The sequence below is a fragment of the Gopherus flavomarginatus genome, chromosome 6 (genome assembly GCF_025201925.1).
Source record: "Gopherus flavomarginatus isolate rGopFla2 chromosome 6, rGopFla2.mat.asm, whole genome shotgun sequence".
Lineage (NCBI taxonomy): Eukaryota > Metazoa > Chordata > Testudines > Testudinidae > Gopherus > Gopherus flavomarginatus.
Window position 1 is genome coordinate 14907428 of NC_066622.1, and position 12906 is coordinate 14920333.

General features: G+C 43.7%; 1 protein-coding gene across 3 annotated transcripts; it reads left to right on the top strand.

The window, feature by feature from the left end:
* Window positions 1-486: 486 nt before the first annotated feature.
* TRNT1 (tRNA nucleotidyl transferase 1) lies at window positions 487-12906 on the top strand. 3 transcript variants are annotated; one of them, XM_050957485.1, is made up of 8 exons: window positions 487-569; window positions 1570-1735; window positions 5905-6098; window positions 7023-7161; window positions 7724-7850; window positions 9049-9242; window positions 9431-9684; window positions 11261-12906. In XM_050957485.1, exons 2-8 carry the CDS (start codon window positions 1570-1572, stop codon window positions 11507-11509), a joined length of 1323 nt encoding a protein of 440 aa, XP_050813442.1. In that variant the 5' UTR covers window positions 487-569; the 3' UTR covers window positions 11510-12906. The 3 variants fall into 3 exon arrangements, with proteins under 3 accessions (XP_050813442.1, XP_050813441.1, XP_050813444.1); XM_050957484.1 differs by lacking the exon at window positions 487-569 and adding an exon at window positions 779-1112; XM_050957487.1 differs by lacking the exon at window positions 487-569 and adding an exon at window positions 780-1112 and having other exon boundaries at window positions 9049-9190; window positions 9532-9684.

Here is a 12906-nt window from a genome sequence, read left to right on the forward strand (position 1 = left end):
CCCCACAGCACACACCTTCCCTAGGGGCCGGCAGGGGGCGCTGGGCCCCACAGCACACACCTTCCCCAGGGGCCGGCAGGGGGCGCTGGGCCCGACAGACTGCACCTTCCCCAGGGGCCGGCAGGGGGCGCTGGGCCCCACGGCCCGCACCTTCCCTAGGGGCCGGCAGGGGGCGCTGGGCCCGACAGACTGCACCTTCCCCAGGGGCCGGCAGGGGGCGCTGGGCCCCACGGCCCGCACCTTCCCTAGGGGCCGGCAGGGGGCGCTGGGCCCCACGGCCCGCACCTTCCCTAGGGGCCGGCAGGGGGCGCTGGGCCCGACAGGCTGCACCTTCCCCAGGGGCCGGCAGGGGGCGCTGGGCCCCACAGCACACACCTTCCCTAGGGGCCGGCAGGGGGCGCTGGGCCCCACAGCACACACCTTCCCCAGGGGCCGGCAGGGGGCGCTGGGCCTGTCACCCTCTCGCCCAGCGACCGGCTCCTCCCCGCTCTCGCGGCGCTCTGCGCTCACGCGGCCCTCCCGGAAGAGGCGAGCTCGGCTGGGAGCTCGGCACAGCGGCCGCAGGCTGGGTAGGGCGGCCTCCTCCTCCCCGCGGTCCAAGCGCTCCCTCCAGGGCGGACCCCGCGGCGCCTGCCCCGGGCACAACGAGCCCCCGCTCCTTGCGGCGGGCACCGGAGGGGGGTCGGGGGGTGCGCGGCGGGCACGGGGGGGGGGTTCTGCGGCGGCGGCCCGGCGGACACCGGCGGGGTCGGGGGGTGCGCGGCGGGCACCGGAGGGGCGGATCCCACTGATCCCGGCGCCGTTTGCACTGGGCGGAGCCTCGCTCCAACGCCGGCCCCGCGCGAAGGTCGCAGACCCGACCTGCTGAGTCGGCCCCCTCGGAGCCCTGCCTTCTGCCGGGGGCGCTGCGCCGGGACTCGCGGGGTCTTGGGGTGCAAGGAGGGGGGTTCGGGTCCTCGCTCCGCCGTAAGAGTTTGCACAGGGCCGCTCCGCGCGCCGGCCTGGGGTCCCGCCCGTCCCCCCCGTGTCTGCTGGACCCTCTTATTCTGGAATCGGAGCCTTTCAGAGTCGGTTGAGCTGACCCGGAACAAGGCACCGTGATTATGGCCTGGGTGGGTCTGTGCATCCTCAGTCAGGAGCAGTTAAGCGGAACCGCAGCATGCGTGGGCCAGGGTTTAATTCCTGTTCCTTAGTTTCCCATCTGTAAAACAAAGGTGGTGACGCTTCCTTATTTCACAGAGCCTGCACTGAGCAGACATTCATGGACCTTCTGGAGGTGGTCCGGTGCGGTGGTGATTGAAGGGGGCATATTCATGTCAAGATCAGTAGTTTGCCCCTTCCCACCTTTGTGGAGAAGGGATCAGAGGGGTAGCCGTGTTAGTCTGGATCTGTAAAAGCAGCAAAGAATCCTGTGGCACCTTATAGACTAACAGACGTTTTGGAGCATGAGCTTTAGTGGGTGAAAACCCACTTCGTCAGATGCATGTAGTGGAAATTTCCAGGGCAGGGTTTCTGGCCTTACCTGCCGGTTGCATCCCAACTTAAACTGGGTCCATTCCTTCTCTTTAGATGTGGTGTCAGCTGTTCCTGCAGCGCTGCAGGGCAGGTCTCCACCTCTTCCCCCTCACCCAGAGGGGGGTCCGGATCCAGATCCAGGGACGGCACTTGGTCACCATGAAGCTGGAGTCTCCGGAATTCCAGTCTCTTTTCACCCCAGGGCTGAAGAGTATCGCAGGTGAGAGACCCTTATTTCTCCATCCTCAGAGGTGACTTCTGGTCAAGCAAACCCTTGGCAGTGGAATTCAGAAAAGTGAACAGATCATTGTAGATCACTAGCTCAGAGCACTGTTAGCACTGATTGGAATTTGGAGGGGTCCGGGCTGTCACTCAATTGATGAAGGTAATATAGAGGGAAGCTTACTTCAACCTTGTGTTGGTATAGCGTACTGGTAAGAACCCTCACCGGCCCATACCCAGCCCATTGTTGCGGCGGCGCTTTAATATCCCTGCCCCTTTAGCCTTTAGTTGGCAGCCCTACTGGTAGGGTTTGTACCGGCAGGGCCGCTGACGGGGCGGGGGCAGGGCTTTAAGGACTGTCCTTTGCTGTGACGGCACTTTAAGGATCCTCAAAGCACTGCCGCAGCAAAGGACTGTCCTTAAAGTGCTGCCCCTTCTCCCCCTCCCCCCCCCCCCCCCCCCCCCCCCCCCCCCCCCGTTGGCGGCCCTGCTGGTTGGCTCCGTACATGCAGGGTCGCCGATGGGGGAGGCTAAAGGGGCAGGGATAGGGCAGCGCTTTAAGGACGGTCCTTTGCCGCGGCAGCGCTTTAATGTTCCTGCACTCCCCCTCCCGCCCCCCGTGCCCCCTGCCCCTGTCGGTGGGGGGCGCGACAACATTAAAACGCTGCTGCGGCAAAGAGCCCTGCAGCACTTTAATGTTTCTGTTCCATTGGCCCCCCGCAGCGTCCGACAGGTGGGGGTTGCAAAGCAAACAGCTGCCCTGGGGCTGACGATTTAAAAGGGCCCGGGACTCTGGACCCCACTGCTTCCCCTAGTGCAGCAGTGGGGTCCAGAGTCCCGGGCCCTTTAAATCAACACAGGAGCCCCAAACTGCAAGGGCCAGGTGGCTAGTTAGGGGGATGCTGACCCCCAGCCCCACCCTTTCTGCCTGAGGCCCCGTGCCTTCCAGGAGCCGGAGGCCCCCTCCCTGCCCCAGCCTGTACCAGTAAGTGACCTAACTTACTTTCACCCCTGAAAGGGGTGGATATATTAGGGAGAGTCCAGAAGAGAGCAACTAAAATGATCTAGAAAACTTGACCTGTAAGGAAAGATAGAAAAACTTGAGTTTGTTTAGTCTGGAGAAGAGAAGACTGAGGGGGGATGTAGCCGTCTTCAAGTGTGTAAAAGGTTGTTACAAAGAGGAGAGTAATAAACGGGCTTAAATTGTAGCAAGGGAGATTTAATTAGACATTAAGAAAAATTTGCTAATTGTCAAGGTAGTTAAGCACTGGAACAAATTATCTAGGGAAGTTGCGGGATCTCTGTCATGGGAGATTTTTAAGAACAGGTTAGACAAACACCTGTCAGGAATGATCTAGATAACACTTAGTCCTGCCTCGGTGCAGGGGACTGGACTAGATGATCTCTTGAGCTCCCTTCCAGTCCTACATTTCTGTGATCCACATTTCAGATATGCCCAGCTTGCAAGTGCTTAAAAAAATATTTTTTTTTCTTCTCAAATGTCATCTGCACAAACCCTGGGTGTTTCCACAGTCAAGCTGGATTCTTTTATTTTGCTCATTGCTTTCTGCCAAATTGCACTTTGGCAATCTCTCTGTCTTCAGATTATAGGTAACACCTGTGCAAAGTTACCGAAGGCTGATAGTGTCACTGAGTGCAAAATCTGAAGTTTATGGGGCCGCAGGCATGAAGTTACATGTGGCTTGCAGAACCTATATTACTGGTGGTAATACATGAAATGGAGAGAAGTAGGGGTCCAGAGTGAGTTTGTGGGTGATGGCATTTAGAAAACAAATCTTTTCACTTCCAAACTGAGCAAATTTAAAATGCAGTTCAGTGAGACAGTGTATATGGAGTCCCACTGTGATATTTTTAGAGATTAATTTCCTGAGGGTAGAATTCTTTTCTAAACTCAGAGATCCTGTTAGCTTAGCTCTGTAAATATATTAAAGATTTGATGGTACATATACTGAATTTGGATTTGCTCTAGTGTGTTATACAAAATTTCACTGACTTTGTGTTCCATTTGTTTGCTGTCCCTTCCAGAAGTTGGGGTGTTTTGTGTAATGTGTGAAGTGTTTGGGATCTTTTGGGATAGTACTATGTAAGTTTAAAATATTATTAAATCACTTTGTAAAATAAATGAATAAATACATTAAAGTGGCTTCATATAACATTTAATTCTAACTTAAGGGGACACTTTCAAGAAGAAAGAACATTTTAATATGGCTGATGCTAAAATGTCTTATATTGTTGAGACTGAAAGCGTTAAACAGTTGTTTTTCCCCATGTATGTTGTTTCCTTGTTTGCATTTCATTCAGTTAGGACAGTATAATTGGCACATTTGTCAAAGCCATTTCAGTCAGTTTTGTCTGTTTGACTTTTTGGTTCTCATGTGCGGGTATTATTAAGGATTTCAACATCATAAGGGACTATTTATCCTCAGAACCCTTTTAATTGAAATAATAAATGAAAACATTTTTATTCACAGTAGGTTTATAAACAATGAAAAAATCAACAATTTTGTTCCTAAATTAGTATGTATTCTTGTTTCTTCTGTTTGGGTTTTACAATTAAGAGGTCTAAAAAGCCACTGCCTCGCTTTTAGCGCATTTTAACGCATTTTTATGTATAATATGTTCTTCGTGCATTTCTCTTTTCTTTTTAGTTGAAAACAAATCTCACTTCTTGAGTCTGACTTTTTCTTTTAAACTTGGGGTAGAAAAACTGATTTTGGCCCTGCTGAATAAATATGATATTGCAGTTACACCTCTGACCTTGAATTGAGATTTATCAGATTTTGAGGTTACTGCGTCAGTAAATCTGTCAAGAAGAAAACATTGGAGATTGGGAAAACTGTACTGTAATAATATTTACATAAAATATATTGTGTCATTTGCCAGACTGTGGTAGTAATGTGCTGACCATGCCTCTCAACTTTAAAGGGTGTCTTTTGAAACCTTATTTGAAAAAATATTTTAAATTCTAGTAAAATGAACGTATTGCCTGAAAGAAAATAAATATTTGGTTTCTAACTCATGAATCTTGCAGATACACTGAAATAAAAGTATTGCAAAGCTTGCAGGAATCACTTTTTTCTAAATTAATTGAAGAAGTTGCCCCTTTTTAGTAAAACGTTAAGACTCCAGGGAGATATGTACTTTGCCCTATATTCTTTTTTTTTTTTACCAATTTCAAATATGACAATCATTTGTATAAATACCAAAGAAGACTGCGCCTCATAATTTATGTCAAGAAGCTACTGAAGGCAGCAGACTAACTTTTTTTAGTTCTTCAAGGTCATAGAGGCATTTCTTCACACTCTGGATCCACAGTGACAACAGAAGTCACTGCTGAACCATTACTAGCAGTAATCTTTAAACCAGTAATACTAGATTGAGTCTCGCAAGTCAGAAATGTCTCTTTAATGTTTCTCCTGCAGCTCTCATTTTTCTGTGAGACTAGTGTGTGTGTGTGTGTGTGTGTGTGTGTGTGTGTGTGTGTGTGTGTGTATATACACACACATACATATATATTCCACACATGAAATATTAAATGAAACAATGAATTCATACTACTGTGGCTCTTTTGGATAATGTTGATCGCTAATTTGGCTTCTGAACCGCTGACATCTGAGTATCACTGACTTAAACTGTTAGCACATGTTTTAATTTCACATAGACCCAATGGTAGATGTGTGCATGTTCGGGCACTTGTGCGGTTATTCTTGTTTAGGTTCTCTTGTGATGCTATTCAGTCTTTACAACAAGTATAACCTTATGCAAATTACAGTAACCTAAATATTTATTTACTCAATGCAAAAGGCCTATATTGTCTGTCTTTGTCTTTTATGCGAAACAAGCCTCAGTTAACATGATATACTGGACTAGATTTTCAAATGTGTGCATGCGATGTCATGAATGCAAACAGATTTGCGTCCATACATGGCCAGTTAGGTAATCAGCTGGCTTGGTTGTATGCGCACATGCATAGTTTTTGTTTTGTTTTTGTTTTACATGTAATCCTGGTATTTATGCGTGTTTAACATTTGCCACATCTTTGAAAATCTGCCCCAATATATGTGTGAGCCAAATCTACAGCTGGTTAAAGATGGATATTACATTTTTAAAAGAAAATATTCTTACCATGACTTTTTCCCCTCCCAGAATTATTTGAAAAGGAAAAGTATGAATTAAGAATAGCTGGAGGTGCTGTCAGAGATTTATTAAATGGAATGAAACCACAAGATGTGGACTTCGCCACCGTTGCTACACCTACTCAGATGAAGGAAATGTTCCAGTCTGCTGGTGTTCGTATGATCAATAACAAAGGAGAAAAACATGGAACCATTACTGCCAGGGTAATCACAAACTAGGTTTATGAATCATGTAGGCTCTTAGTCATTAGAAAAGATCTGTTAGAGGTGGGCTGCGGGGAACAGTTGTGGGGACAGGGAGAAGGGGTGGTTGGATGGAGCAGGGGTCTCAGAGTGGGGGAGACAGGAAGGAGAGAGGGGGTTGGATGGGGCGGTGGGAGGCAGTCAGGGACAGAGGTTCCAGGGGCAGTTGAGGACAAGGAGAATGGGTGGTTGGATGGAGCAGGAGTCCCAGGGAGGGAGTCAGGAAGGAGGGGAGGGGTTGGATGGGGCGGCAGGGGGGCAGTCAGGTGCAAGGGTCCTGGGGGGCGGGGGGGGCAGTCAGGAATGAGAGGACGGATTGAATGGGGGGCAGTCAGGGGACAGGGAGCGGGGGCGGGTGGTGGATGGGGCAGGGGTTCTGCGGGGGCGTCGGGGTGAGAAGCAGGGAAAGGGTGAATAGGGGGCAGAAGCCAGGCCATGCCTGGCTATTTGGGGAGGCAGAGCCTCCCCTAACCGGCCTTCCATACAATTTCCGAAAGCCGATGCGGCCCTCAGCCCTGTGTTAGGTAGTCCATCCCTGTATAAAAGCAGGATATATAGTCCCCAATAAAGGGCTTATTCAATAGTAAACTGAACTATGCTTGATCTTATCCAAAGTACTATTGCAGTTATTTCCTTCAGTTTGTATAATTATTTTGCTTCTGTTTTCTCAGTAAAAGCATAGCACCCCAAGTAGCAGGAGAAAATCAAAAATGAAACCTTACCTAACTTAAGGGCAATGAACATATTCTGATTTTTCTGTTCATGGAATTCATTGTACATGTGTTTAGAAGTTGGATATGCACAAAGAAACATTTAACTCTTGTACATTGATTCCTTTTCCCTATTGTGTTTGAAGATAAAACAACAATATTGTGTGAATTGCAGCTTCATGAACAGAACTTTGAAATTACCACACTTAGAATTGATGTAGTCACTGATGGACGACATGCAGAGGTGGAATTCACAACTGACTGGGAAAAAGATGCTGAAAGAAGAGATCTTACAATCAACTCTATGTTTTTAGGTAACTTCTCCCAAAAATAAAATACAATTTCTGTCTTATTGTTGAAGGCAGTGTTTCATCTAGGCCTTCAACCAAAGCCACAAACTGCCTCCACTTATTCCTGTAGCTAAACTGGGGGTTGCACAAATGGAGGAGATCTGACAGTCAGACAGTATCTTGGCTTTCATGTCTTCTGGTGTGAACGTTTTCTTCATAGAATCATAGGACTGGAAGGGACCTCAAGAGGTCATCTAGTCCAGTCCCGTACACTCATGGCAGGACTAAGTATTATCTAGACCATTCCTGACAGGTGTTTGTCTAACCTGTTCTTAAAAATCTCTAGTGATGAAGATTCCACAACCTCCCTGGGCAATTTATTCCAGTGCTTAACCACCCTGAGAGTTAGGAAGTTTTTCCAAATGTCCAACCTAAACCTCCCTTGCTGCAATTTAATCATCTACCCAATAATAGAGTATCTTGTTTAAACTAAGTGTATAATGTCTGCTTCTTTAAATTAACTAAATTATAGGCTGTTTTTACATTTACTTAAGTATGCCTTTTAAAAACACTTTTTCTGCACTAGGTTTGGATGGCACGCTTTTTGATTATTTCAGAGGTTATGAAGACTTAAAAAACAAGAAAGTCAGATTTGTAGGACATGCAACCCAGAGAATACAAGAGGATTATTTACGAATACTGAGATATTTCAGGTAATACTTCGCTTTTCTAAATAAAGAATAACATTTGTGAAGATTGTCTGAAAATAACTATAGAGTCTTATGTTCCACAGTCAGTTGGATAAATAGAAACTTAGTATGTCATGAAAAACACCACAAGCCAAACTCATATAATGCCTTGTCCTCAGTAAGATGCTGAAAATCAGGAATCAAATGTAATTTTGGTAATGTTTTTCCCTCTGCAGTGATAAATAGGGCAATGGGTCTTACCACGTTGGTTTCTGCAGCCTCATGTTCGGTTATTAACAAAACATGTAGATAGAGAAACAAGACTGTGTCGGCTTTAGAACTGTAGAGTTAACTGATAACGTGAAGCTCAATTTACTGTTTACTCTGATCCTCAATGGATCTAATGTTACCATGCCTAGAAATTTTCAGTGATCAATCAGCTTTTCTTTTGTGATTGCCTCTGTTTTGTCAACAGATGTCCAGAATTCACTACAGTATCTTGGAAAGTTAGTGAGTGTGTAATATGTGTAATATAATTCCTCTGTTGAGGGATGGGGAGTGTTGCCATTTGTTGCAGGGGAAGTTAGAGTAGAGCCAACATGGTATTAACCTCTCAGGAATGGTTTATGAATGACACGTTATCTGAAAACATGCAGAGAGAAAAGGAAAGATGTATTCTGAAGAACATAAAAGTTGGATAATTATTACGAGTTTAGAAACTGCTTGATTCATTGGGAGTAGGTCATAGCAGTCAGCGACCAGCTTTTCAAAGGCATTTATATAGCCATCTAAAGATGCAGACAGGCAACTAGTGGAATTTTCAAAAGTGTCTAAACAGATTAGTGGCCTGACTCCTGTTAGGCACCTAATCTGTTTAGATGCTTTTGAAAAACCCACTGGACACCAAAATACATCTGAAAATATGGGCCTGAGAGACTTCAATTTTGTCCCAAGATCTGCCACCAACTTTCTGTAAGACCTTTTTCAGCTGCACCTCAGTTTCATCTGTAGATGATGCCTTTGAAAGTGTGATGTCCTTTGACATCTGTGGATATATAAAGCACTATAGAAGTTCTAATTATGTAAGATCAGTTGCACTTTAATACTCCATGAATACTTTAAGATTAGGACAGTTAATAGTGCCCTGAGGTAATTCTTTGAGGAGAAGTAATAAACAGGAGAATCGTTAAATGTAGTAAGATTTAGAATTCTTATTTTGTAGGTTTTATGGAAGAGTAGCAGAAAAGCCTGGTGACCATGAACCTAATACTCTGGAAGCAATTAAGAAAAATGCCAAAGGTTTGGCTGGAATATCAGGAGAGAGGATTTGGGTGGAACTGAAAAAAATTCTTGTTGGAAACCACGTAAATCATTTAGTTCGACTTATGTATGAACTCGATGTTGCCCATTATATAGGTAAAGTACAATGAGGGTTGCATAAGAATTGTATAACAGAAATAACTGCAGACCAGCGTATTAAGATGGCAGTAGTCTCCATAGTCATTTGTGTTGCTGTGCAGTACTTGATTAGACCATTTCTTCTACTGATTTGCTAGTTCTTTTGTAACACTATTTCATGATACTTTTTGTGTGTCCCCCTTCAGGATTACCTGTTAATGGGAGTTTAGAGGAATTTGACAAAGTCAGTAAAAATGTTCAGAATCTGTTTCCAAAACCAATGACCGTTCTAACATCACTGTTCAAGGTGCAGGATGATGTCATAAAACTCGATTTGAGGCTGAAAATCTCAAAAGAAGAGAAGAACCTTGGCCTTTTTATAATGAAGCATAGAAGAGACTTAATCAAAGCTATAGATAGTCCAGAACCACTTAAACCATATCAAGACTTCATTATAGATGTAAGTGCATTTCACATCACTGTCTGTATTTTATTTTTTATGTTAAACTCAAAGCTCTCACTTAAGACAGACAGGAAAAGAGGCAGCATCGTCCAATGCAGAGGACCCTGGACAGGGAGTCAGGACTCTTGTGTTCTATTCCCAGCCATTTTACTGACCTGGTTTGTGATTTTTGGGTTAGTTACTTCACCTCTATACACCAAAGTTTTACCACCTGTAATATAGGGATCATAATACTTTCCTTCCTTTCAAAAAAGTACTTTGAGATTTGTGGATGAAAAGTGGTATACCGAATTAACTATAGTTGACTCCCTGGGGGAAATCTGTGTCAAAAAAGTAAAAATTCTGCACATGATATTTTAAAATTCTGCATTTTTTTAAAATCAAAATAACACCATTATGATCACATCAGTGTCAGTTATTTTGGTAATTTGTTTCAAAATATCTGTCAGCAAGTATGACAGTAATAATACAGGATAAAAAAAAAGATTCAGGAAATGTTTTTTGACAAATAGATTCCTTACTAGGCAAATTAATACAGAACTTTGAGTACTTGATTTAAACTACAATACAGAAACATATTTCTCATACCCCTTAGTGTAATGGCTTGGGGGAGTCTTGGACAATGAAGGAGCTGAGGGAGAGGGAAGGACCCTGGGAGTGAACCTGGAGGGTTGTTGGGTGTGGGTGGGGAGGTTTGGGGGTCGGGAGGGATTGTTAGAAAGTTAATTACTATAATAAATCTATCATTTACACATAAAACACCAAGGTTTGATATTTTGAGGCTCCCTTCAGAGCTGCCATTCACATAGGCACCTGTATCACACTTTGATCCCTAAAAAAGCCAAAATTTTCAAATTTGATGGTTTGTGTTAGGCTCCTAAAATCCATATATATGCACCTTCTTAGAAGTAATATCATTTTTAGCAGTGCTGAGCTGCCCCAACTCCGTAAGGTAGCAGGTTTTGCATGGGTCTATCAGTCTGACTTTAAGGCAGCCAGATTTGAAATGTTGGACTTAAACATCTGAAACAAAAGTTTGAGTCAGTGCTGCACAATTCCTTGCAAATATATCTGGGGAATGTTAGTTTGGCTGTGACTGTCCCAGCTGATCTCTACTGCTGCATTAACACAGAAGTAAAAAGATTGATGGCTACTACTACCACTACTATCTGGCTTTCCAGAAGCCTCCAAAGATCTGCCAAAAATCCCCAGATTGCAAACCTAAGTAATAAAAGACAGGGTCACTGACTTGGGATGAAAAATATCACCTCCACTATTTCTTCTGATTTGTTCCACCTTCCTCAAAATGCTAAAACCAACTTCTCATCTGGGTCAATCTGGTAGCTACAGTGGCTCTCTTGCAAGTGCCAGTCCTGGTTAGATGTTGCAGAAAGCTAATCAACTGCGCAGTCAAAATGGAGATGTTATGTATATATTAACTTGCCTATTCAGGCCTTACAGGCTGCCAAGAGGGTGCCAGTTGTGTCAGTTTGTGATGTTGAGTAGGAACTGATCTGAGACTAAGCTGTTTTCTGTCACTTTAATATAGTTGTTGTTTTGTTTTTGTTTTAAGTCTAGGGAACCTGATATGAACTCGAGGATCTGTGAGCTTCTAAAATACCAAGGAGAAGAGCATCTTCTAAAGGAAATGCAAGAGTGGTCTGTCCCTTCTTTTCCTATCAGTGGCCATGATTTAAGAAAAATGGGAATTTCTTCTGGAAAGGAAATTGGAACAGTGTTACAGCAGTTAAGGGATCAGTGGAAGAAGAGTGGTTACCAAATGGATAAAGAACAACTCTTAACTTGTGTAAAGAATGTGTAAAATCTAAGAGTAGTAGGGTTTGATGATGATTTAGTAATACACATAATTGTATTTACCTTGTTACAAGAAGAATCAAAATATTTGTAAATATAATGCTACTACCAGCCAATATTGCATTTGAGTTCAAGACTTTCAGGCGCAGAATTATTTCATGTTCAAAATTCATACTGTGCTCTGAATGCTGCAGTAACATGCGGCCTTGTTTCTGCCAATCTGACTGAAAACCCTACCTCTGTTTGTTATGTTTAAATGGTAACTAATTAATACTTGAGGTTTTGTTTTGTATCTCTTGTGTTCCTAATGGCAAGTAGAGGTGACACAAGGATTTTTGATATTCTGACTTAGCTATAGACTTCTGTGCTCCAGATAAAAACCTCTAACACATTATTTTTTGTAGTCAAAGCTGAGTATCTGATTGAAAGGTTCACTTCAGCAGTTCCCAAACAGATGATATCCTATCATGTGAAACAACCCTGTTTTCCTAACGGTTTTGGTTTTTATCTTAATTCCAAAATCAATTTTAGATTAAACGGATCACTAGTCTAAATCAGTATCATCAGTATCTACTTGGGTACAAGTACTTTTTATGTCTTCCAATTTTTCAATCATTTTTTTCTCATTTTACAACTATACAAATTGTTGGAGCCCCTTTTTCCTAAAATATATTTTAATTTTTGTACACGAAATGAGGGATATTAAAGTGTAACACTAACCACTGAAAACTAAAGCAGATCCAGAGCAGCTAGTCCAGATTTCTCCTCCAGTGTCAGGTGGTCACATCCTGCCATAGTAAAAGAGAGCCACCTTCTATTCCCTTTACTGCCTAGAAGTAATTCCCTTCTTACCTTTCCCTACGGTCACAGATATCAAAGGGAGTAAAAGGGTTAGGGTGTGTTTGCTTGACATACCCTAGGCAAAGTGAACCTGAACCGTGTATATGCTTTGAAGTACTGACATTCCTATGAAATATGGGCATGTAAAAAATGTCTAGCATTTGGGGAGGATAAGAAACTGACTGTAAAAATATATTTACTACCATAATACTCCCCACACCTCTCAAAATAATTGACTTGCTGCCTGGTTCCTGCCACCCTTACTTATGTTTAGTGTCATTCAATGAATAGTTGAATTGAAATCAAGGGGATTAGTTCAGGAAAACAGACAATGACTCTAACATTAGATGGCAGTAAAATCAGAGCAATTTTACAGCAGAACATGTATTTGTGTTCTTTCATGTGGCTAATTATTACTGGAGGTGTTGGATTCCAGTTACTTACATGCTCAAGACGTGATACATTGTTCAGTAGCAATTTAGGGCCAATGATCTGAAACTGAGGGGAAAACAAAAATCCTTGAGTACTGTATTTTCATATTAATAAAAGCATGGTTGTATTGTG

What these genes read in the sequence shown, in the direction of transcription:
- TRNT1 (XM_050957484.1), top strand. An exon ending in AGGGCTGAAGAGTATCGCAG is followed by an intron (nt 1,736 to 5,904) that starts GTGAGAGACCCT and finishes TTCCCCTCCCAG; the next exon opens with AATTATTTGAAAAGGAAAAG. An exon ending in CGATGTTGCCCATTATATAG is followed by an intron (nt 9,243 to 9,430) that starts GTAAAGTACAAT and finishes GTCCCCCTTCAG; the next exon opens with GATTACCTGTTAATGGGAGT.